Genomic DNA, 27,161 nt, shown 5'->3' on the forward strand with positions numbered 1-27,161 from the left:
TGAGTCTCTCTCTGCTTGTATCTGTGTGTCTCAGTGTCCGTTTTGTCTCTCAAATTTAGCAACCTGTGGAAGAACGTAATCAACCAGGTCGGGTGTTGACTGTTGTGTTGTCTGACTCTGTGTAGTATTGCATTATATTTCAAAATCATTTTCTCATTCATTCTTACCTGATAACGGTTGCTTGTGTTGCAATCGAAACGTCCTATTCTATTATAATTTAATTTATTTTCTTTCTACGTGACTTTACCGAGAGAACCAGTAAACTGAACAATGTTTGAACGCTACACTTGATTAGAAACTCAAACAAACTGCAATAAACAGTTACATCCAGTTTATTTCCACTTATAATCTTTGAAAAAACGAGGTTTCACCAATTCACACCCAATGCACACAAAACACCATAAAGCTTGCTAATATTGTGCCAGCGAAACGGCCACAGTTCATTGACAGTCAATTAAAATTAGATCAACAACAAAAAGCTCAATTACAAAACGCGATTAAATACACCTCGCTGTCACGTTTGTATTTTCCTTCTTTGAAAAACGTTAACGCCAAATGATTCCGAGTACCTTCTTAAAAGGGGCATTTCCCAGGAGATGCAACTAAAACCCACTGGTCACGTGGAAGTAAATCCCGTCAGATGCACACAGCAGGTACTTCGAGTGAAAGCAGTGCACCATTGGCTCATGAGGAGGGATAAGGCAAACATAAATTGAACAAAAAATACCGTAAATATTGAAAAGATTTTATAACACATTTAAACAAAATCAGCAGCTTAAAAAAGCCATCGTCAGAAAAGAAGCTATGTTGTTGGTATGTGTCAAAACAGTGAACAGTTACTAATGCATTGTAAAATAGAAAACTGAGTAACACAACTAAGTGACGACCTCTGATGAGCTCCGACAGTTAAAAAGGCTGCAGGGGTTTTTTTTGGTAGTGTTTAAATAATGCAGTCAATGTATGTGATAAATGGACAGAAAAAAATATATAAACAAAGCTCAGCAAAATGCCACAGAGCACCGGAATTTCCCAACAAAACAACACAGGTTGTGAACAGTGGCATCCAACAGTCCAACAGTGCAGCACTGCAAGCCTGCTGATAAAAGCACTCGGAGGTAGAGTGGGTTGCACTTGTATTAATTCATAAAACACAAAACTAATTTTAAAAGAAAAAACAAATCATTTAATAACACGGACACAACAAACACCCACTTGCCATAGAACCATTCCATGAAGACAAGTGACAATAATAATTCATAGCATGCGTTGGAAGTCACAGTCGCCACACACGAACACTGTTTCGCTTGCGAATGTCAAATTGCGTTGGAAAAAAAACGAGTATTGCCAATGTAAAAAAAACGTTGTCGTCGTCCCCCCCGCCACAACCACGCTAACCACCGCCACACACGTTCCATACAGTTAAAAGTTGTGCCTATGACCCTTTGTAAATTCGGTACGCTTACATTGCGGGGGGCTTTTAAGACGGGTGTTGTTACTCATTACGTTACAAAATACAGCCGCGCACTTTGCTAAAAAATACATTTTTTTTCGATGAGAATATTATATGCCATATATATACACACGCACGTATATATGATGCATTTGTAGCAACCGTGGAAAACGTGTTACAGAACACTGACAAAAAACTTTTTTTTTCTGCCTGCGATGCACAGAGCCAGCCAGTTTAATTCAAAGAACTTAAACTAAAAGTTAAAAGCAAAACATCACGTTGTATATTTATCTGGCTAAGTAGCAAGCTGGTGATGTTTTTACCCATTACAGATTTCCAGTGGTTAACGTCTTAATGAGCGTAACATCAGCTGTTCTCAACCGCTTGCTATCGAAATGGAACGCTCCGGAAGACGGCACAAAGAGTGGTCGTCATCCATTTCCAGATGCACCTGGATCGGTCTATTCTCGTGCCGCGTGTGCGAGGACGGGTGACAAAACACCAGGCGACCAAAACGCGGTTAAAAAATATAACAATTTAATTTCCTTGGCTTCAGAAGACAGTGCAGCCTCACCCGGGGTGGTGGGAGCTCTCCTCGGAGGAGAGAGCAGTGGGGGAGCGCCACGGTGGCTCAGTTTAAATTAACCGGCGTCTTTCGACGGTTTCCCTTCCCTCTCCCGTTCACGACCCGGCCACTTAGGTCGACGTGGCGTCGGGCGAGGCCGTGCGCGTGCGTGCGCGTGTACAGGGGTATCAGCGCGCGCCCCACCTGTGTCAGATTTTAGGGCGCGCTCTTCATTGCATACACGGCAACCGCGAGAAGGCAACTGGCGCTCAAATAACATACTTCGATCACGAACTAAAGTGAACAAACGTGCCCGCCACCAAACTCTAGGCAATTTTCAAATGGATAAATCAATTTCAAATTAAAAATCAAGAAATATATATGTATACTATATATAAATAAATTAGACCGTTATACATTCGTTCATATACTAGAAAATGGATACATGTAAACCTACGATCACGTTCATGTTATTTTTCCTGTTGACTTCAACGCAGCCGCTTCGACAGATCGCAACTTCAAGGTTCTTGCAAAATACGATTTAGATGACACGCCAAGGTGAGGACACCGATGTTATTGAACAAAAGGTCGAATGTGTTTTTGTGGAGTGCATGTTTAATTACAACATTCATCAGCAGTCTTGAAAAAAAAACCCAACGTGATGCCACCAACTCGACCACTCTGGACTGGGGACAGCAACGTAGGGAGGCCCAATCATCTGCCACAGCTCAAAAGGTCACGTGGTTGCAGGAATGGCCAAATGGATTGCAAGTTCGTGCATAATTTTTACACGACCGTACAGGCACGAATGGTCCCACAGAAAAATATAGACTCCGTTCTGTGGCTTTATACATAGACCCGCTCTGTGGCTTTTTTTAAGTCTGCTTCGTGGGTGGGGGGGGAAACCAATTTAATAAAATGTTACCGAAGATGTCTGGGGAGGTGACGATCTACAGCATTGCTCGATGTCGTTACTGCATTTAAAGGTGCGCCGTGTAAACGCGCATACACGAGTCGTGGCACACGCAGGCAAAACACAAAGCACGCAGTATGAACCAACGCTGAGGACGTGGCCAGCTTCAACAAAAGTCACCCGTTAAAATGTGCTCCACTAAAGAATTTAACGACGCACACAAATCGCTCCCGCGCCAGGCTACTGCCGCATTGGGATATTTACACAACAACACTACGTTCATCAACAAACAAAACAAAAAATGTCAATGTTTCACTCAATTTGATCGTAAAATGCAACCACCCCCTAAATGTACAGGGCCCTCTGTGCACAGTGCGGACGATGAAAGTTAATGGGGGGGGGGGGGGGGCGTGGGGACGCAAGCGCCCGCGAGGCGTGCGTTGCCTAGAGTAAGAGTGGGCAGTGTTCACTTGGCTTGGACGGGGGGACGGGGCACTGAACCGAGTTACACCAGCGGCTGCTTCTGCTCGTCGAAGAAGCCGTCCCCCCCTTGGCCGCCGGCTCGTCAGTCGCTGTTTGGCTTCGCGAGCGAGAAAGCTCGGATGCCAAAGTGTCGGCACAGCTGCCTCACCTGAACGGCAGAGGAACGAAGGGAGGGGGGTAAAAAGGAAGGAGGGAAACGTGGGGGGGGGGGGGGAAGGCGGCAGAGGAAATTAAGAGTGGCTCGAAGTGCGAGATCATATCTCGCCAGCGCTGGTTAACACATATCCTCATTTAAACGTTTTCACGAATGTGTGAGCACAAGGCCCTCTTCAAGGGTTTTACATTTTATTGCCACTTCAGGATTGCCGCACTTGATTTCAAACACCCTTGGGTAATGCCACGAGGAGGGCGTTTTGCTCACAATTTAGACGGCGTAATCCTGCTGCGTTCCCCGGGGTCACATCAACCCAAGAGATATGAAGTGAGGAATCTGAAACTCCAGTATTAAGGAGCCTTTTCCCTTAACTCCACAAATTACATTTTTTTTTATCAAAGTCATTTGAAAATTATATTTCTGTTGCAACTCAAATAAGTTTTTGCTTTCAAAATCTACATTCTGTAGTACAAAACCATTGACATTTTTATTTCATATTTGCACAAAATAAAATCTACCATCTAACAAATGTGAACTTACATTTTACACCATTTAAAATTTTACTTGTGATCAGAAGTTACATTCCGTAAAAATATTCAGATACAAATTGTCCTATATAAAATAAGTTTTCTGTAGCCTCTAGGGTCAACTTTTTGGAATATACCAACGTCTCCGTTGAATCTGGCTGCATGCTAAATTTATAATTTAACAGACCAACATGTAAACAAATTATTTGGTGATGCTGCATTGGCAGTGGTGCACAAGAACAAGTAACAAACTCAATACATTTGTCAATAACATCAATACCACTGCCTTAAAAAGCGAAAAATTCAATAGGTGCCGCTCAGGGGCAATGGCCCTTCTTCATAGCGCATCACAAAATTATTTTAGGCTCTCACATTGAACGTTTCTATGATTTGCGAACCAGGATATCATGAACACAGTAATCAGGTGCTATGAAGAAGGCCCCATTGCCCGAAACGTTGCCTATTATGTATTCTTTCGTTTAAGACCAAGAATGTCATTGATCAATGTGAGATTTTTCAAAATGTAAAGATGTCATTTTGAAGCCACAGTGGGGGTATTGGACGCTGGCCATGTGAGCCGCGATGTCCAGAAAAGCAGTGAGCTGTAGCTCACTCGTGCTGCAACGTTGTTCATTAATTCGCTTAAAATATTCATCGTGGATGCGCACATTTGAAATGCAAAATCACGTGAGAACGAGCGACAAGGTTGCGAGATGTTAACTACCTCTCTTAGTATACAGTATGCCGTTGGTTCAATCACAACCCTTACGCCTGTATATTTGAAGTTTGCACGTTCTCCCCGTGATCACGAGGATTTTGCTCTGGGTCCTCCGAGTTTTCCCTTCACTTTTAGAAACATGCATTTAAGAGTATTTGGTTGTTATAAATTTCCAAATGATAAGCCACTTCATTGGGCTATCAATTGTGGCAAGGCCACTTCTGAAAAAGAGCAAAACACAGGTCAGTGGGCCTTACCTAGTAAAATTTAAAATAGTTTTTAGTTTAAAGGTGGCTAGTTGCGATTTAAAGTTTTCGTGACTGCAGGGATTAATCTTCTTGGTTCTTTCGGTAAAGTCACGTATAATGGAAATATAATAACAATAAAACATAATAAAATAAAATTCTCACGACGTTTCGGCCACAACACAAGTAGCCTTCCTCAGGTGAAGAAACAGAACTGTCGGGAAGACGGCGCTCCAGTGAACACTGCCAAGCGAGAATTTTATTTTATTATGTTTTATTTTTATTATTTCATTTCCATTCTACGTGACTTTACCGAAAGAACCAAGAAGTTGCAAGTTGCGTTGAGCGCCGTGTCCGTGTTGCCCCGTCCCGCCCAGCGCCACTTACCACGCACACGCCGTAGTGGATGTGCGCGGCGGTCACGAGCGCCGTCATGCCAAACAGCACGGCCGTCTCGACCTCCACCTTCGGCTGGAAAGTCGCCACGAACGCCACGGCGCATGCCAGCGGTGCAAGGAGCCAGTTCAGCGGCTGGCAGCGCGTGCTGCTCATTTGGCACACGATCAGCTTGCACTGCTCGCGCGCACGGCATTGTCGCGGGAGACACCAGACACGATAGACAGACAATCGGATATTGCTGCCAGAATCCACGATTGTGGACAGGCACAGACCACAACACCATCGAGCAAGTCCCATCAATATGATTGTTTGCAGGGATGCACTGGGCATCTTACGGTTCGCGATTTCACACCTCGGATGCATGAAAAATGTGTTTTATGAAGCCTAGGCACGGAAACTTACGGTACCGTTAAACTCATTATTGCAAATTATTATAAGTATGAATGCAGAGAATAAAACATTAGGGAAATGTTAATGTTGCAATTTTGTAATTATTGAATGGTATTGCCACTTGAGTCATAAAGCAGTGGGTTAGTGAAGGCCTCAATTGACAAGAACCACAACAAAAGCATAAATAACGGGCAGGTGCTGCCCCCTACTGTGTAAATCAGAGAACGTTTGAAGGGATTTCAGAGATAGCTGCTGCCGTTCTCTGACATGAAGCGTTGCACTGCTATGCGAGAGATCCCCCGTAGATTCTACGACACATCGCACCGAGAGCACAACCGGAGTACAAAAGCACCAAATGCCACGCCAAATTAACGAACCCTACACACAAGGTGGACTCTTAAACGCAATGTTACATTTTTTTAATCGGGTTTAGTTGTTTTTTTTAATCCATATATATTCAGAAACTGAAATGGGAAGTGCTAAATAAATATAAACATACCTTCAATGCATTAATGTGAGGCGCTGTACTCCACTGTAGATTACTGTGTAATAAACCCATTTTACAGTCTCAGTCATGGGCAGAAGTAAAAAAAATATCTGCCAATGACAATTAATTAATATTGCTAAGCAACGAGTCTGGTCACATGTTTTAGACTATCCACATTAATCCAGAGGGGGTCACAATGTTCCCAGTCAAGCAGTCCCTATGTAAGTCTGGCTGCTATTTGGCCACTTGGGGGAGCCACAGTCACAGCCATTCTTCAAAGTGCCGCCACCACCAAACGGTAACACAACTTTTGTCAACCCCCCCAGCGAGGCAAGACTCATCTCTCTCTAGCTATCAAGCTCTGCTTTTCAGGCCAGTGTTTGGGATTTTATTGGACAACTGTCTCGCAGCATGGGGAAGAACGCACTTTTACTAAATCGGCCACTCTAAATCCGCCCCATGTCGTCGGACCTCAGAAGCTAAGCAGAGTTGACTTGGATGGGCGAGCACCGGGGCTTGTCAGGTGTTGTTGGCATTGGGTGGCGAGGTGACAGTGCCAAGTGTCACCCCCTCGTGTGTGGTGTTTGCCCCGGCACTCCCGGTTGCCTCCCACATGCCACTCGTGAACGCTGTCGGCCAAACCCCTCAATGGAGGATCCTTCTAAAAAAAAGAGTCGAGCGTCGGTGAGACTTTCCCCAAGTATTCAATTTGCATTATAAAAAAACACACACACACCCCCACGACAGAGTGACTGGAAATGACCACTGCTGGCCATTGTAATTCTGTAATTAGAACAATGCGAAAGAAGTTCAACATAAATACATACTTCTGAAAAGATTTTTCGTAACAAATTTTTTTAACGATTAATTGCGAACGCACATTTTCGTGACACTGCCTCGTGCGCCTTTGGCTGCTGTGACCTCCCTCTCCTCCTGCTCACCGTGATGTTGGAGAAGAGCGTCCCCACGAGCCAATAGAAGACGCGCGGCTGGCTGTCGACGACCCTCTCCGGAGACAGCCACACCCAGGCGGATGTGAGCACAAAGAGCAGTGTGGGCGACACCATGGGCAACATGGCCTCCCACAGAGAGTCCTTCTTGAGCGTCCCGGCCTTGTGTGCCCTGCCACACGCACACACAAAGATCCCCCGCGTAGCCTTTAACAGACCGTTGGGGGCAAGTGCTGTTCGCGAGCGGTAGCGCCTACGAAGGCTGGGGCGGCACACGGAAGGGGGTGGGTGGACAACACCACGCCCAGCCCCCTTTGTCTCCCCAATGCTGACGTTTACACCTCGCACCAGGTAATCACTAGGGGAGGCCCAGGATATATTTAAATATTCCTCAATGTTAGTGGTCATAAGCAGGAATTGTACTACGGTCGCCAGGCTTGTACGGCAGCACGCTAAGCACTGCATGCTACACGACCGCCCGCCACACCCAGGCAGTCAACACGATCCCCCGCTGTTTTTATGAAGCCTGGTGTAAATGAGACATTTCCTGATCATGCATTATCTATTGTTTTGTTCGGGAAATTAACGCACAAGTTAGTTGGCGAGGTTCACTTAAAGTTGGGATTTGAGCAGCACAAGGAAGGTTGGAGCTTCAAATGAGGCTATTACAAACACACACTTAAAATATGCCGTTGATGCTCAGTCAAACGAAACAAGAACAATGCAATAAATAATAACCTACCCTTAATTGCAAATTCTGCAATCAATGTTGCATAAGTTACAATTTCATTCAAGAAAGTGTGTTGGTTTCCTGCTTTAACGAAACAGTGCTGTATTTAGCATAATTTAATAGACTATAACGCCAGTGATAACCAACAATAGTGAATGTGGATGAAGATGCCAATTTAGTAATTCATTTTTTCTAGGCTATACAAATATACTTTCAAGAACACACGAGTCAATTTTCTTCAAGAGACTGACCATATTACATTCAAAGATTTTCTATGTATAGCCCTACTTTAGAAGGTCATAAGAATCTTAAAAGAACAATAACTTCCTCAATATACTCACTTGTGTAAGAATGAAACATTTATTCATGCTCCTGGGAATTAATTCATACGAGTACATAGAGTCGTGCAATGACTTAATAAAGCGCGGGGGAGCATTGGGGGCACGGACCAACAGAGGGAAACTATTTGTTAACACCCTATGGAAAGAACTGCCCCGGAAAATCAGCACAAAAAACCGATACCGATAAGGCTGCCCCCCTAATAAAAATGCAAACATGTGAGAGGTCATTTTGACAGTTTGCATGAGGCGGCTGCCAAGGTGGCAGCTCCAAAGTGCAACTGTGTGCGTGGCGGCAGTGTGGTCACTTCAGGGTACAAGGTTCCTGCAACTGCCTCCGTTACAACACACCTCAACCACCCTCGGTTGATTAAGCAGGCGATGTTGCGCATTTATTCGTTATTATTATTTAACAAGTGGCAAACACATCTTGGCAGCTGTGCACTGATGAACGGAAATCATAAAGCATCCGATAACGGGTCAAACTGGAGAAAGGTGAAAAGTCGCACACGGCCTTTCTGTCATCCGCAGTGCGGCCAGGAAACTAACAAGCGACGTGAAACGAAGATTGGGTCACATTAATACAGGTGATTACGGAATTTTAGAAAGTTATACCACAAATTAATTAAGCACGAGGTTCCAGTTACACCTGATAAAAAGATAAGCATGTGGAAAGACATGAATTAATCTGTTCAATTATATATTTCACGCCCTCGGAAAATGCGTGACATTGTGTGTGTGCGAAGTAATTTTTTTTCGGATTCGTGCCAGTCAAATTCAAATCATGTGCTAATGTTACAATTAGGCTAACATAGCCAACGAGACAGGAATCAAATAAAAATGTATTTCAAAAGGTTAGGAAATAGAATGTTCACCACGTGCCATGGCAGACAGAATAGAAATAAAAACAACTCACTTATGCAGGTTGAACAAGCTTTGGGGCAAGGTGACCAAAAACGCTCCACCTATTGGGAACACATCATCAGAAAAAACATGAACACATTATTCAATAATATTCATCATCACCCATGATCTACCCACTGCTGGACGAAGGCCTCCCCAAAATCCCTTACATGGGACACCGTATTCAGCAGTCTCCTAATACTTTGGCAAATAAACGCGTTGACCCATTTGCAATCGCATTAACTGCTCGCTTTAACATTTCATACAGTCTAATAAAGCATGTCATGCTATGCGGTCGGGTCGCACGGGAAAATGACACTTTAAGGCACGGGCCGCGACGAAAACACAATTGCACTTGTGTGTGCGCGCGCGCGCGCTGCGGTCACATTTGGCAAAGCAGCACGCTCGCCTCACACGAGCTGTGGGGGCATTCCATTGCTGTGACAGTCATCGAGTATTCTGGGCACCATCTATATGCGGTGCAGTTCACCACAGCTCGCACTTACTCGAGTTGACCCTACCGCGAGAGTCAGACCACAAACACTAATGCCCCCGTGAAGCAAATAGATTGAGCTATACGCAGAAAACATGCCGCTTTAATTTTGGCATTAGCCTCTGGGAGACGTTGTCCAGCCTTGTCAACATTAATTTTATCCATCATCATCAACCATGGTCAATCCACTGCTGGATGTAGGCCTTCCCAAAGCACCGCCAAGTCCTCTCCGGCACATTTCCTCTTTTGGATGCCACTTCGAAATTCGTCTTGTGGCGTAACCTGCCCAAGCCCCACTCCCTCTTCTCAAGTCAACTATTCAATTACACGCTGTACTAAAGAGTACACTGAGCACACGATTTTTGAGAAAGTGTTAAATCTTTACCTTTCACAACAAGTATCGAGACCAGAATTAGTAAACAATGAGTTATGCAACGCTACGATGTTAAACAGTGACCGGCTAAGAGGCAAGGCCATCCATTGGTGCATGCAATTTTGTACAAATATGTTTAACATTACCTATGATACTTTTAATAAAGTGTGACTTTGAATACTGCATTCAGGAAATGAGCAGTTTATACGGAGTGAATAACAAGATCATTTCAGACCGAGCAGCGTATTCTAAAGAAAAAGAGATTAACTATTCCCTTTGTAGCACAGCAAACACAGGCCACATTCTGTGCATTCTTGAGTTTCAGCACATTTGAAATTCCACTCTGCTGTTGAAAAATGAACGTACTGCGAGTGTCACCAATCCTACTTCCCTTAAACGTGTTATTCTCCTGTAAAAATGTGCCCCGAACCTACGCACTTGCAAGCGTCGCTCGCGTGCAATCCTTGCACACTCGATCGGTACACAATTCACGGTGTGCATGACAATGTTCCGCTCAAGCGCATGCTGCTACTGCGTGCAGAAATAAACACTTGGTTTTTGAGCAACGACAACAACCTGCGGCTCACAACACGACAGCCCATTTATGGGAAGCTCGGAGGGGGTGTGCGCGCGCTCAACTCTGTCGCTCACTTAGTCCAAACAAAGCTCTTATTTTAAATTTAAAAAAACCTGCCAAGCGTCCTGTGCCGAGAGAGTTCACTCCATCTCACTTGACCGCGAATCGAAACCGCCACCCCCTCGCCGACCCTCAGATCAATGTACACTCCTACACCACGTAAGCGGTGAAGAGCATTTCCACTTGGGTAATGGTCCTCACCTCTGAAAACGTTGCTCTGAACAGCACGGCCAACCAGACCTGTACATCGCTACGAGACAGTTTCTGCCAATGTTACTTTTAATATGGGAAACAAAAATCACGCATGCTGTGACCCATATCACCCGTGATTCACCTGATCTTGTGAAATCTCAGAATCTAATCAGGGGTTTGAGCCTGCACTGCGCTTGGATGGGTAAGCCACCACGTACTGCAGGTGCAATGAACTTCAGGCCCACGTTGTCAGCAGTGGGTATGTCGTCGTTGTGTAAGAATGTGCATGCGTGATACGTTAAGCGTCTGTGCAAGCAATAGTTTCTCAATAGATTTTTTTTTTTTACTGGGCTGAGAGCAGGCCAAATGCATTGGCGCTTTCGCCGCGTGAACTGTTTAGTCTAAAGGGAAATCTTTTATTTTAATTAGCAGAGCAAATCGTGCTCATGCGCACCGAGGTCATATTCGGGCCAGTCTTGTAACACAGCTTACTGCCGAATGTTTCCTACCCGCGTCAACAAAATACCATTCATCAATCGGCCTGCGTTTCGTGCGCAATGGCAGTTTTAGTCACGCATGAGTACTCTCCCCAGCGTAAACAAACGCCACGCGCCGAACGCAGCATCGGAGGCAAGGAGACAAGGCAAAGTGGCAGCCACGCTGCGTGCGCGGCTGCCCTCACCCAGCAGCATGAAGAGGAATAAGTCACGGTAGAGCAGCCCGAAGGGCAAGTCCTGATGCCAGGCCTCCACGCCCACCACCGCCGTCACGATGTACACGATGGAGATGGTCTGATAATGGACGGGAGAGGAGGGGATGGGGGGGAGAGAGGAGAACCGAACCACTTTCTGGAATTACGCATTCAAAATCAACTTTCAATACAGTTACGCTGCAGGCAAGTAGCCATTGTGTTCCCATACAATGCATTTAACCATCCTGTAAAGCAGAGGACATCATTAATATTGTATAGAGGCGGAACAATTTAATCAATTGTCACAATTCAGGGTCATAAATCAATACAAAAAATATCATAATGATAAATGGCAGCATCTCTAGTGGCTGCAGGAGTGACAAAATACCCATAACATGCATCCTATATTTATATGAAAAAACATTGAGAAATGTTATTTAACGCAAGCAATGTGAGCTTAAGAATTAATACTAATTGATGGATGAATGAATGCATCATGCCTCCTAATACTGAGCCATTACTGTAGCATTGTGTATAATAATACATGCAGCTTTGAAATGACTTTTACAATGGTCAGATAACTCTTATGGAAGGGCTGCCTACATGCCAATGAGAGAAGCCCTTACTTTGCTGTGTCTCGAACAAGCTTCGGTCATTGTCAAGCCTTTCAGGGTGAATGCGATGGTGTGTCACAGCTGCACCCTCCAATTGTAACCACCACAGTTTGCTGCATTAAAAAACACCATTTTGCAAAGTTTCAACTTAAGAATTTCCACAAGCTACATCCTCGCGTTGGAAACTGAATGATCGGGGACAATACTAAAACCCTTGTGCTCTCCTGAAGTGTGACGAGGTAGCAACGCAACCCATCAGGGGTTCAATATCCGTGCAGCACAGCCTTTGGCCCTTCGTCATTATCCAGACTACCGTTGCCGATTACGAGAATTTAAAGCAAGCGCAGCTGCTAACCGTTGGCCCACTGCAAGCGCAGTGATACCGAAAGCGCCGCTAACGAAACCCGAATCGCGTCATTCCGTTGGCTTACCACTTGGCTGATATCGTAGCCCCAGGGCAGGAAGAGGACGCCCGTGTTGTACTTCTCCCAGTGAGACAAGACGAAGGAGAAGAGCACGACCCAGAGCAGCATGTGCATGGTGGCGAGGCTCACGCCCGTCTGGCCGCGGCCGAAGATCGAGTAGACGGTGCTGCCGAAGAAGAGGCAGGACCAGCTGTCGAGGCCGTGGTCGAACAACTCTCCCAAGGGCGTGCTGGAGCCCGTGCGGCGCGCCTGCTTGCCGTCGATGCCGTCTGTGAGCGAGCACGCACGCGCGCGCACAAAGACAAGGATCCCCCCGTATAGCCGTATCAAGACCGTTGGGGGCAAGTGCTGATAGCGAGCACCCCTGAAGTTCGGCGCGGCACACGAGGGGGTAGGGGGGGGGGGTGGGTGGCCAGCACCACGCATGCCCAGCCGCCTTTGTCTCCCGAGTGTCGATGTTTGCACACAGCACCAGGTACTCATATGAGGCCGAGTCAACCTAGGGGAGACCCAGGGCCGGTTCAGATAATCGTCACTCTTATGGGCCGTGAGCGGGAATTGGACTCGGTTTGCCGGGTTCGTAGCGCAGCGCGCTAACCGCTACACTACCTCTCCCAACTCGCGGGCACATGAGTTTGGACCAGGGATGCCACGGCAGTAAGTACATGTTTTTTCGTCTTCTCCCACTGGAACTGGGTTATATATCATGTCACGAGATTAACGACCATTTTAGAATTTTTGCAGAACATTACACGCTGGTTGGAAAGTGCTTTCCCCAACTGTACAAACTTGAGCTCGCTTGAAAGGACTTTAGAGGGAGTTCTGTGATATCTGCTTCCACAGGCCGCTCTCTAGCGTTCAGGATTGGACTGCTCTGCAAGATCCAAACGGATTTTTCATCTGAAGAAACAATTGTTCAAAATATGAGAGAGACAAAACAAATCTAAAAATAGAACTTGTGCAGAAGCAGATATCAGCTTGCAGAAGCAGATATCACAAAACTGCTTCTGAGATCCCTTCAAGTGACCTGCTTTGTGTCGACAACAGGAAGAGCCCTCTCAAATTTTACACGACAAAGACACATTCATCACATGGTCAAAGCAGAAATATGGCCATATTAAGTAAAAACGGAAATTTTATGCGACGCTTTTCTGTGCAGGCACTAGCGAATGGGCCGAGACCAGAAATCCTCTACACTTGGGTACCCAATTTAATCACGGGCGGTCAAAACCTCGAATATAACCCAGGGTCTCTGCGGTGCCGGCTCAATGTTCTGACCCCTGAACCATCCAACCACCTCGACATCAGTAACACAAATTAAAATTGTAACAATATGAAAGCGTTGCCTGCAGACCTAGTTAAACAAAGAAATCATGCACGCTCGAGTGAAATGATGAATGAATTCATATGACACCTTCGTCACTGATTACCATACAAAAGTGCTTATTGTCGGCAGTTACTGCCAAATGTACGCAGAGACCTGGCATTTATTCAAATGGGTATGCCTCACAATGCGACAGTCTTGGGAGTGTGCACCTTGTAGCACTGCGTTGCGTTGCTGGCAGTGGAGATTACGGTGGCGCTTGTTGCGAGACCTATTACGGAATGGCTGGCTAATGTGGTGCGCGCACGCACACGTTTATTTTTCAGCTGGCAGAGCCGCAAACACAACGTGCACATATGATGTTCCTGTACGTGTCCAATTCAGAAGTTGGAAACCCTATTGCTAGAAAGGGGATAAAGTAACCGTTGCTACTGGTGTGTTACGCAACACGAGAAAAGGTACTTCCCTTAGCATTTGCTTCCAGAAAAAGTGTAATAAAAAGGTATAACAGGTCGTTTTTATGAGGTTAACTTTTGCGTGAACACAGCCACATGCGCCCTGCTATATTTGGCTGATGGATGCCATGTCAAAGAGCAGTGTCTACATTGAGAAATGCCACTGTTGGAAATATCACTTAAATAGATTTTGATATTGGCTTAAGTAATAATTTAAACTCTCTAGTAGTAATAATACAAATAGGACCAATTCATTATGAATCCAGCCACTCGTAACATATCTCAAAAGCTAAGCACGGTTGAGCCTAGATAATGCTTATATGGGTGACCACACCATGCACATCAGGTTCTCATAGGATAAGACTTGTGGGCCTAATTGGTGGGGAGGTAGAGAAAAGTGCAGGAAAACCCAGTGTTGTACTGTACTTCTGTGCTACGCCGTCCACGGTAAAACAACCCCCACATGCCGCACCGCATGGGGAGGTCCTCATCCAGCAGTGGCTGCCCCTAAGGGCTGCACGTGTGGTGGTAACAATGTATGTACGTATGTTGAACTTCTTCCGCACCGTATGTAGCCAACTGTGCCAACTGGAGGTGCGGTGAAGGACAAGAGAATAAACACAAAAGCAGTTCTAAAGAATGTGTTCAATCTAGATGATTTAAAAGTGGATAGCGGCAGTGGCTTCTTAATATCGGAAGAGAGCTCCAGACTGCCGCAGTGTCGCATCTGAACACGCGCGATGCAGTGACCATCTTTGTTCGATGGCCAGCCAAAAGCCAATGATAATAATAAATTAATATTCACGATCTCAGCGATTATAATGAATCTGATCGAGTGATTACCCGCGGCGTTCCACGACGGGGTCGTCCATCGCGGGCGACCAGGTGACGTGCCGCACGTGCGCAGATCTCCTCCCCCATTGTGCGTAATTACCCGTGGCGCGTGAACTCGCAAACACCGCATCATCAGACAAGCGCGGCCAACGGCAGGGGCTGCTGATCCCGACAGCGTGCCCAGGAGACGGTGCAAGAGATGCGCTTACACCCCAATCTAAATTTCAGATATTTTTATGAACGTATTTAATGACCTTTAAAGAGGCGTAAAATGGATAGAGTGAAACAACAGTGAAACGCCAAAGTACCAGTGGGTGTTAAAATGATCATGCAGCGCCCAAATTACGAAAACGGTATGATAAAAAAAGACGTTTGCTTATACAAAGCGTATGTAAGTGGAAAGCAAACCATCATTTGTGTTTGAAAAGGCTTGTGAAACAGTGAAGTATACAGGGGGATCTGCAGTAAGTCTCCTGAATAACAATAGTAACAAATAATTTGGCATTAAAGAGGAGTTGATGATGGCCGATACAGTAGGCAGCGAGACGCACGATACAGCCGCGGAGTTAATTAAGAGCGATTTTCAATCTATGACCACTCCAGGGGCTTCAAGTGGCCTTGGAAAATCACTATTTCCTTGTCAGATCAAAAGGCAACAGTTTATCATTTCCCAAGAAAACACAAATAACGCCTTTGAAGGCGGCCAGCGGCAAGCAGTCGACAGAGGCAGTTCATTTCAGGAACACGTCCTGTGCCCGAAAACACCGTAATCTTTCTCTCGAGCGCTTTTACACGGACAATTACGTCGATTTGGCAGTGTAAGGCAACGAATGCGCAAGCAGCAACTAAACAGAAGCCGTCACTGTTGACAGGCTCACACTGATGGCATGAGCTCCTCCAGTTTTTCCCTCCACATTTAGAAACACGCGTTTAAGAGTATTTGGCTGCTATAAATTTCCACACGATAAGCCACTTCACTGCGCTATCATTTGTGGCCAGGTCGCTTCTGTAAACAAGGTGCATAGCTCAGTGGGCCTTACTTGGTCAAATAAAAGTTGAGTTTTCGTTTAGTAGCGTGTATCCGTACGAGAGTGTGTGTGCGTGTGTGTGTGCTTACCGAGGGTGTATGCCAAAAAGCTGAGGATACCGGCGAGGATCCACACCCATCCTGGCACGTGTACCTGTCCCGGCGCTGGGATGAGGGGCGGGGGGGGCACGAGACAGCCCGGCGTGAATCACTGCACCGTCATTCACCCTGCAGTGCTGGGCCGCGTGTACTCATTGCACGGCGGCGAACGGGTGGGTGTCGTTTCTACAAGGTGGCTCATGATCCTGAAACACCTGGCAAGAAATGCGCTCTCAAGTTGTACGTACGCCATGCGCAAAACGTGAGGTGTTAAGTCTTCGCGCGGCGCCCGCTTTTGTTATATGCTTGAGTAAATGTTTGTTTGAAACCAATGTAAATCTCAATATGACAGATCTGACATTATTTTTAACTAGCTCTACTACCCGGCTTCGCCCGAGACTTGGATTCTTGTCTTGGATTAAGACACTGCCTACGCCGAGGGTGGGGGATGCGTGACGTCAGCAGGCACACTGCGTAACGCTGCCGCATGCGGGTGACATCACAGATGTGACGTCACCGCTCACTTGCCGTGCAAAATATATGCATTATTGCGCAGCCCCCCGCCCGCCCCAAACACAAAAGTCTATTTTTATACTTTTTGCATTGTGTAGTCTGGAAGCTACCCACATGCCAAATTTGAAGTTTGTTGCATGTTGGGAAGTATGCTAAACATTCGAAGACACATATATTAACACATTTCCCTTTGATATATATAGATAAAAGGCTATTATCATAAATAGATGTTCACAAACATTCATGTTCATCGTAGTCAGTAATAAGTGGCGCATTCCTTTTTTGTTTCTTGATAAAGGTTAGGCTTTGAAAATAAGTAACATGTTAAAGTCTGTGCAACTTTTTAAACATTCTTTGTTAATATAAAGACTTCCTTAAATTGCACAGCAAAAAAACCCTTAATACTCAATACATTTTCAATTCTCAAAAACAGCTCTTATCTTATCTAGGCTGTGTGTTCCGGGCTGTCGCAAGTAATGTTTTATCTTTGTCAATTAATAAAATACTATAATTATGTTCACGTGCTGTAAAAATAAATCTAGTGGACATCAAACGCATTGTTTTATTAAATTGTACATGTTTAATTAAACTCTATAGAAGCCTTTGGGGGTCCATAATAATTCACTCAACCCCTACTTTCATGACTGGTTTTTTTCACTCTTTGGTTCTTTCGGTAGTCACGTAGAAAGAAAATAAAATAAATAATAGAATAGACGACGTTTCGATTGCAACACAAGCAACCGTCATCAGGTGTGAAAGAATGCAAGCTCAGAGAAACACATACAGAGAGATAGACAAACACAGACACGGAGAGACAGAGAGAGACAAACACACGCAGAGACACACAGAGAGACAAACACAGAGAGAGATACACACGTAGAGAGACAAACACAGACATGGAGAGACACACACAGAGAGAGAGACAAACCCACACAGAGACACACACAGAGAGAGAGACACACATATAGAGAGATAGACAAACACAGACACGGAGAGAGACACACACAGAGAGAAAGACAAACACAGACACGGAGAGACAAACACAGACACGGAGAGAGACACAGAGAGAGAGAAATAAACACACAGAGAGACACACATACAGAGAGATAGACAAACACAGACACGGAGAGACACAGAGAGAGACAAACACACACAGAAACACACACAGATGCACAGAGAAACAACGCCTCTGTGGCGAGGTATTATATATAGAGAGGGGGGGGGGGTTGCATTCTTTCACACCTGATGACGTTTGCTTGTGTTGCAATCGAAACGTCGTGTATCCTATTATTTATTTTATTTCTACGTGACTTCACCGAAAAAACCAAAGAGTAATTCCTGCAGTCACAAAGAATTCAAATCAAGTTTTGTTTCATTAAAAAAAAACCTTTCCAAGGACTGGGACAACCAGCTAAGGTATGTACGCATAAGCTAAGAGCTGCACGTTTCTTGGGTTGCATATTTCTTTAAACCTAAAACCAAATAATAACTCGGAATGCACTCGACCTCGACAGATCTCAGCAGCTTAAGCAGGGTTGAGAACCTGGAGAGTGCTTGGATGCAAAAACATTGTCAAATGTTATACTGTACACCTATGATTCCACATACATGCTTCCCACGTTCACCAACCGGCACCGACCAGGATGACCAAGTTTGGTCAAATAACCCTCATGACATGCACCAGTGTGGGGCAGGCCCCTCATCCAAAAGCCAAAGTGACTTCCTGATCAAAAGAGCATTGAGGCAGTGCTCAAATCCCATTTACAGTCCCAGAGCCAGTGGTAGAAATTGCACATTTCATGGCAGGGCCTGGTGTCCCATTAAAACAACCCACGATTGAATTTCCCACAAAGTGGTCCTGAGGCTGAGTCGACCCCACACAATCTAGCTCGACATAAAGAGCTCTACTAGACCACACTGACGGGGAGAACACAAACACGTTTCCAACTGCTCGTATATATGTTTTTTTTACCAGACGCGTAGAAGTCCCAGTCGTAATACGCCAAGATGAAAAAATTAAAAACAAGCAGCAGGAAGCCCGAGAAGGTGAGGAGGTTGGGGGCCACCCACTTGGGGAAGAGCTGCGATGAAACAGACAACACGGATGCCTTCTTTAAGCAAGTGGAACAGGCGGGAGCGAGCGAGTGCGCAGAAAAACCCCACTTCCATGAGCTACTGCTGATTATTTAACAAAACAGAGCAAACAAAACGTCTCCTTCACGTATCTGTCCCTTCATGTAAAACATAAATCGTATTTTGATTTAAAGCTTTCGTGACTGCAGTAATTCATATTCTTGGTTCTTTCGGTAAAGTCACGTTGAAGGGAAACAATAAAATAATAAAATATATATAAAACAATAAAATTCTCACGACGTTTCGACTGTAACACAAACAGTCATCATCAGGTGTCAACACCTTGGGGAAGAGCTGTGATGAAACAGACACCACGGATGCCTTTGTATATATTTTATAATTTTATTGTTTCCCTTCAACGTGGCATTACCAAAAGAACCAAGAATATAAATCGTATTGCTTACATCATCAGCCACAAGGCCTTCTGGGAGTCCAAAATATCAGCGGCATTGTTCCAATACAAGCAAACTCGGTGCCGGTTTCGACACACACTGTCTCATCAGCAGTCAGGTTTGTTTGCCTCAATGCTGGTCAACTGTCAATCTTATTTAACGATACGGGGTCCGACTTCCACGAAAAATAATGGAATACATGACTAAATAAGCAGTAGCGTTTTTGTGAAGAATATTAATAACAAATTAAATCCTGTATTTAAGACTATTTCAATGCACTGTACTAGCATTCAGATTAATACATGAACATATCGTTGGTGTAACAATGAACACATACGCAGCAATAAGATTTGCAATTACATGGACTCCCAAACTTTGAAAGCAAAGTTAATGAACAATGCAGACTGAAATCACGCACGTATATGAATCTTGCTGGTAGTCTGCCTCCAGACTATAAGATGCTTTTGTGCATTACATCACGAAGTGAAAGTGTAAACAGAACCATGTTGAGTAAACTAAAGACACAAAGCTTCTGCTTCTTGCGAAATACTACACCTATAATGTTTTTAAAATGCCACTGGTGTTCGATTGTACGGGTTGAGGTGGGGGTGCGGTGGTTAGCGCACTGTGCCGTGAACGCTGCAACCTCAATTTTATACCCAGCTATTGCTCACAGCAGTGGCGAGTAATATCTAAACTGATCTCGGGCACCTCCTTCGCCAACTCGCACTGACCAACATGGTGATGTACGGTCAAATAACCCTCATGACAAGCACGGGGTGAGGAGGCCTCCATCCAGAAGTGGATTGAGAATGGACTGTAAATAAACGATTCCTGCAGTACTGCTAATATTATCAACCGAGGAACTGTGCTATTCCAGGAAGAATGTTGTCCAGGGCTACAGGGCTGTGGTAGCTTTTCTCCCAGGGGGAGCAAAGTGCACAGAAGATAAGCGCTCTTTGTGTAAGTCTACTCAAGCCCGCCAGCTTGATTAACAAGAAAATGTCCACATTCATTCCACTTGGAAATCTGTCAAGTGAGAATTAAAGGCAGTGCTCGGCCAGGAGCCAAATAGGGCATAGTGACCGACTGCCAGGCAAGTTAATAAGCGTTAACTGCTGTTACTGGCATTGCCTTTAAAAGTAATGCACTCAATCATGAAGCAAGTTTCTCCTATGTGTACTGAGTGAAGTTACAATTAGTGGCGGTTGTTTCAACATGAATCACTCATCACCCTGGTGACTTGTAGCAATCCCCCTATTCAATTGCCAAGGTAAATAAGAATGATCACATTGTTTGCACTTAGTGAACAGTCACCTGTGTGCTTTCTATGTGTTATGAAATGAATAATTTCTGAGATTGTAAACCTCTGGCAAGGCACACCCCTTGGAAAATAAATGTTTGAATTACCCTTCGTACCAGTCTGCAGACACTCCGCTCTCTTCCTGTACAAACAAATGCTAGCCCATCTGTCTTCACTTGCTACACTGTGCTCTCAAACATGAGAACATTAGCATGCTTAATCAAATGCAAGTGACAACTTATGGCAATTAACTGCAGGACTTAACAGTTTCAAATGCACCGCACACACTCACCTTGACCACAAAGTTCCAGAATGGGTGCAGGATGTACACCGACAGTGGGTTGGTGTCCACAGCACTGTACTGCAAAGGAGAAAGGAAAAAAAGGTGGCAGTGAGTATCTTTTTACAGACGTCACGATGTCAAATTATTCAGAGCAAAGGTAAAAAAAGGGCAGCACAAATGCACGTGAAAACATGCACACCTCCTTTCTCTATGCTTCTGAACTCTGGCAGCGAATAGCTGCCATGCCGTGTAATTAATTGGAGAGAATTAACGTGAAATTATGCTCCTTCAACTTTCAGAGATTTAGCGTCAAGCTAAACGCCTTTGTGCGAATGTAAATGACAGAGCAGCCTAGGGTTGAATTGCCATTCTTTGAGTTTAGACGGGATAAGAGGTATACAATGTACACTTTTATAACCAATCATGTTAATGAGTGTACATGAAAAGGGGACCAATTTCATACTGTTTTATATGGCGACTATTAAATTACATTCCCAGCAGGTACCTGTATATAAATAGCAAATGTACAAATCAAAGTTGCACTACATTATATCAAATACCAAGAAGAATGGAATAACAAAATAAAGCCAGATAAATGTTCAACAATCATTAAAGTGCATATGCCGTTGCTATTAACATGTACAGTAATACATCACATTATTGACAATTAAGAGACATAAACGTTAAATTAAATCACCCACACACAGCTCAATAATATGGCAGCAAGGCAACACCATTTAACTTCAATTGTTTTTACGCGGGCGTGATTAACAAGACCATCGAGTGCTTTCCGGCAGGCTACGTGTGGCGCAGTAGAGGGCACGAGTCCCTCGTGATACCGTGGACGTGGCCACGAACATTGCGACTGCAATAAACAAGACCATATGGTGCGTGCAGCCACAAAGCCTCACCTCATAAGTGACCGCTAGTACCCTCTTGCCTACCCCCAACGCACGTAACCAGGAAGAGCACTTTCCCTTCCAGCCACCACCCCCTAACCCAGCGAGCTTGCGTGCCAGTTATGCGGAGAGAACAATTTAGGGAGAAGCACGTGTCTTACAGTGCCTGCATGTGCGCCCCGCAAACTGACAGCGTGACCTTGCAGCACGTGGTATTTCAACTCTCGCTGAACGTACACCGTGCTTTGGCCGCGCAAATAAAAGATCCCTTGTATAGCCTTGACAGACTGTTAGGGCAAGTGCAGTTTGTGAGAAGGACAGATTAAGACCGGCAAGGCACACGAGGGGGGTGGGTGGCCAGCTACGCCCCCGGCAACTTTTTGTCTCTCCAGTGGCGATGTTCACACATCGCAACAAGTACTCATTTAAGGCTAAGTCGACCTAGGAATGACCCAGACAGATTCAGATAATCGTCGCTGGTGTTGGCCGTGAGCGGGAATCGAACTTGGGTGCCTGTATTTGTAGGGCGGCGTGATAACTGTTGCACTAACGCTCCCCACCACACAGCACACTTTTTCTCAAACAAACCACACACACTTTGCCTTGGCAACTTAGCTCACACAAGTTTGACACGTAGGATTTCGCGACCAATATTATTATTCATAATAAAGGTTTTAAAATCCTGAGCATAGAACATGTGGTGCACAAGTTGTTCTCTTGCTTTTGGCCCACAGAGCCAAATCTGCCAGTGCCCAAGGCATCGAATATAGAACAAGTCACCTGACCTTTATCCTCATGCACTCGGGGGGGGCAGCAGGTGAATACCAAGTGTAAGGATTCGGACAGCGACGCAGCTCCCATCAGGAGGATAAATAAAGATCCGTGAATAAAGGAACCAAAGCAAAAACATCGCTTCCCGCATTACAACCCACAAATAACCTCTCCACAATCGCAGCCCACAGTGGAACGGAATGGCCGATTGTGACGCGCTCGGGCACGAAAATGAGTCTCGCCTCCAATGTACTGTGGATTAAATCACCCGACGAGTGAGCCGTCCGGACGGAGAACACTGCGGGTACTGATGGGGAACAGCCGGGTGCAGTCCCCGCTCTATTGGTTTAATTACGAGCCACAGATACCACGTGCACCTCTTTTGAGCACTGTTTCATTAAAACGAGGTGGTGTTTGTGGTAGTGATTCAGATGTTGTGGTTTGGTGGACTACAGAGGGATGGGAGCACCATATAGCTTGATGAAGAATCAAGAAACCTGCTGATTATTTGCATGAGACGCATACTCAAAATTCTGCTGGGCAATGAGATCTGGTATGCGTGGGGTTTTTTTTTCAGGGAACTACAATCACCTGCCATTTACGTATACAGTACATAGGAAATTACTTGACATCTTGGGCAGTACACATGTCTGGCACTCTTTGAGGCTTGGAAGAAGGTTTCAGTTAGCAGCATCCACAAAGTGGTGTTCTTGCTTAATTGAGTTTGGAGGAGGGGATGTCCATTTCCTATTGAAATCACTTTGCCAGTGGCGGACATTCTGCATTCATATGGCTTGGGTAAATTAGTCCACAGGTCAACTACTTGATGTTGCACAAAGCTGTAGATATTTTATGAACCCATTAGGGATGATGAGCGGCTACACCGAAACCCTAAAGGGGACTGGAGCTTGGAGTTCTCGGAGTGCCCGTTGAGCACTATTTACAAAAATAAAACAAGCCTGATTCAGACATTACCATTGTGGCTATTGAAGATCAAACAAACCCCCATTGACTGACAGCATGGGGAAGACCTTCATCTAGCAGTGGATAGAGAAAGGGCTTTATGTAATTGCTTTAATTCATTAAATGGGGGAGTGGTGGCCCGGTGATTCATGCAACGGCCTACGGACCTGGTTTCCAGAGTTTGATTCCAGGCCACAGTTTACACGATTGTGAAGCGATGTCTAAACTTCTTCTGGGCCTCTCGTTACAACCACATGCACGAACAAACGTGAAATATCAGAAACACGGTCAAACAACCTCCATGACCGACGCAACCCACAGAGGCGTTCATCCAACAGTGGACTGAAAATATGCTGTAAATTATTCATATCAATTCCGAAATAATTATGAATTACTATGAATACATTAATGAATTATAAATGAATTGTGAACGACTGATGAGGCATTATTGTTTTTGAATGTATATATTATTTAGAAATCCTGTACCCGTCCATCAAAATATAAATTGAATACATTTAGAGATTAAGCATATTAATTTATTATGCAAAAAATATAAACGCGTATAATTATGCATCAGTTATAACATGAGGACTGAATCCTCCATTATTTGAATTTCAATGTACACGACAGCCCTTTTGTAAATCCACTGCTGGATGAGGGCCTCCCCACACCGTGGAAGTCGTGGGGACAACTTACCCATACTTCACCACGCTGGTCAGTTCTAGTTGGTTAAGGCGAGGCGTGGGAGCACAGTACATACAGCACCAAGGCTGTTGCTGCACTGTCCTCAGTGGCCTATAGCACCTGTGATACATGGTGGTCACCCATCCGAGCACTATGCAGGCTTAGCTACCAGGTTAAGGGGCATTCAGAGTATGTACTGAATGTTGAACTTCTTTCGCACCGTACGTAACCAACCGTGCTCAACAGAGGATTTATTTGGTTACAAGTGAGTAATTACTTAAATAATACATTAAGCATTATGTAACAGTTTTAACTCATTATTAATGTTTTATTTGAAACTAAATGACGACAAATTACTATTGCAGCACTGGCCAACAGGACATGAATGAAACACTACAGTATACACTCCAGACGTGTACGACAATGAATGAATACTAATGCATTCATTACTACGAACGATAACCATATACATCTTGAAGTCACAAAAATTATTAAACATAGCCCCAGATATGCTGAACGTCAGTGGCGAATGGCGACTGGTGTGGGTCAGTGTCACCTTTGCCATGTTACAAAATCCGCCCCATTAAATCAGTCATGACTGATTCAGTCATGTATCACAGGTGCTATAGGCAAAGGTGACACTGACCCACACCAGTCGCCATTCGCCACTGACGTTCACGAAACCACACAGCGGCCTGTGCCAGGCTAGGTGCACTTTGGGGCCACGAGAAGCGGCGAGGGTTAACGAACCAGACCCACGCGTCTGGGGTGAACCGCCTGAATTAACCGGCAGCTGTACCTTGAATTTCTTTCGCACCGTACGTAGCCAACAGTGCCAATCGGAGGTGCTGCATGACAACCGTGCTTCCTTGCCCCCCAACGTGTTGCGTGTTGTCACCTCGCCGTTTTACACACCCGGCGTTCCGCCCGCTGTTGTGAGCGTCGGTCTCTCAACACCAAAGATCCCCCGTATAGCCTTAACAGACTCGAGGGGCCAAGTGCTGTTGGCGAGCACCCATAATTTGTTTGTTGCGGTTGCACCCGACTTAAGAGCCGCATGGCTCACAGGGCTATACCTAATCAATGAAACTTGATGAAGGCCGGCAAGGCACGCGAGGGGGTGGGTGACCAAAACGACACCCGACCGCCTTTGTCTTCCCAGCGGCGACGTTTACACACCCCACCAGGCATTCATGCGAGACCGAGTCGACCTCGGAGAGGCCCAGGAGGGGTTCAGAAAATCGTCTCTGGCGTTGGTGGCCGTGAGCGGGAATCGAACTCGGGTGACCGGGCTCGTAGCGCTGCGCACGAACCGCTACGCATCCCCCGCCGCCCCAACACACTCTCGCTGAATGATAACCACACCTGACCACCACACACACACACCATCAGCGTGGGTGGAGGTGATGAGGTGGGTGAGGTGATGAGGTGGGTGAGGTGATGAGGTGATGAGGTGGCGGCAGAGAGGAGGGCGGGGGTCAACACAATTGCAAGAACGCCGAGCGCCGCGGGACCGTGCCCACCCCCCCACCTTGTACTTGTCGAAGCCGGCGAGCTGCTCGGCCGTGATATACGCGTGCTCCGCAGCCATGTCGACGACGATGACGACGACGCCTACGACGCCTCCACCGCCTCCTCCTCCTCACGCGAGTAGCAGCAGCAGCAGTGACCCACTCCTGCCGACACCGCGCGCCTCACTTCCGCTCGTCCCCCGCGCGTCACTTCCTGTTGGTCACGCCCGCGCGGGAACCCGGCGGGGCGGGAGCACCCCGGGGTCGCGCGAGGAATCGATTCCCAATTCACGATTTGGCTACCGAAGTGAAGAGAATCGGTTCCTTAACGATTGCTACCGATTTGTGTTTGTTATTTTCGCTCGCGGTAATCGTTTCCGCGTTAACCGGTTACTGTGCTTGTACATCGATCGCGTATCCTGTATACGTGTTAGGTACACAAGACTGCCCAACGCGTACGTCCAATACCGCCGTGGACTAAAAATTAATCATAATAGGCGACGTTTCGGACAGTGACCCGAAATTAAAATCGCACAATATTTGTACGTACTAAATAGAACGGCTATTTCCTTAAACGTCGACTATTTTGCACAATGTGCTCCCTTAACGGCCGCAACGCGATTTGACGAATGTGTTGAGTTTTTGTTAATTTAAACTAAACCCCGCCCCTTTATCACACCCCCCCACTCATACCCCGCCCCTTTCTCACCCCCCACTCACACCCCGCCCCTCCTCACCCCCCCCACTCACACCCCGCCCCCTCCTCACTCCCTACTTACACCCCGCCCCCTCCTCACTCCCTACTTACACCCCGCCCTTTTGTCACCCCCGCCACTTACACCCCGCCCCTTTCTCCCCCGCCCCTCACCCTCCACTCATACCCTGCCATTCCTCACCCTCAAACTCACACCCCGCCCCTCCTTACCCCCCCCCACTCACACTCCACCCCCTCCTCAACCCCCACTCACACCCCGCCCCCTCCTCAACCCCCACTCACACCCCGCCCCTTTCTCACCCCCCCCACTCACACCCCGCCCCTTTCTCACCCCCCACTCACACCCCGCCCCTTTCTCACCCCCCACTCACACCCCGCCCCCTCCTCAACCCCCACTCACCCCCCGCCCCCTCCTCAACCCCCACTCACACCCCGCCCCCTCCTCAACCCCCACTCACACCCCGCCCCTTTCTCACCCCCCCCCCACTCACACCCCGCCCCTTTCTCACCCCCCCACTCACACCCCGCCCCCTCCTCAACCCCCACTCACCCCCCGCCCCCTCCTCACCCCCCACTCA

General features: G+C 46.1%; 1 protein-coding gene across 1 annotated transcript; it reads right to left on the reverse strand.

Moving 5' to 3' along the window:
- Nucleotides 1–316: 316 nt before the first annotated feature.
- SELENOI (selenoprotein I) lies at nucleotides 317–26,489 on the reverse strand. Its single transcript, XM_032979872.2, has 10 exons — nucleotides 25,889–26,489; nucleotides 21,050–21,118; nucleotides 18,902–19,010; nucleotides 16,408–16,482; nucleotides 12,684–12,946; nucleotides 11,630–11,738; nucleotides 9,266–9,314; nucleotides 7,273–7,453; nucleotides 5,443–5,628; nucleotides 317–3,559 (listed from the first exon to the last, which is right to left on the reverse strand). The coding sequence occupies exons 1-10, from the start codon at nucleotides 25,946–25,948 to the stop codon at nucleotides 3,494–3,496; spliced, it is 1,167 nt and encodes a 388-aa protein (XP_032835763.1). The 5' UTR covers nucleotides 25,949–26,489; the 3' UTR covers nucleotides 317–3,493.
- Between the last annotated feature and the right edge of the window lie 672 nt (nucleotides 26,490–27,161).

The sequence above is a fragment of the Petromyzon marinus genome, chromosome 3 (assembly GCF_048934315.1).
Source record: "Petromyzon marinus isolate PM22_M1 ecotype Great Lakes invasive population chromosome 3, UKy_Petmar_22M1.pri1.0, whole genome shotgun sequence".
Lineage (NCBI taxonomy): Eukaryota > Metazoa > Chordata > Hyperoartia > Petromyzontiformes > Petromyzontidae > Petromyzon > Petromyzon marinus.

Coding starts and splice junctions, on each gene's coding strand:
- SELENOI (XM_032979872.2), bottom strand. CDS start 25,948: ATGGCTGCGGAGCACGCGTATATCACGGCCGAGCAGCTCGCCGGCTTC. Junction 19,011..21,049: donor TCTGGAACTTTGTGGTCAAG/GTGAGTGTGTGC, acceptor GTTTCATCGCAG/CTCTTCCCCAAGTGGGTGGC. Junction 9,315..11,629: donor ATTCCTCTTCATGCTGCTGG/GTGAGGGCAGCC, acceptor TGTTCCCAATAG/GTGGAGCGTTTTTGGTCACC.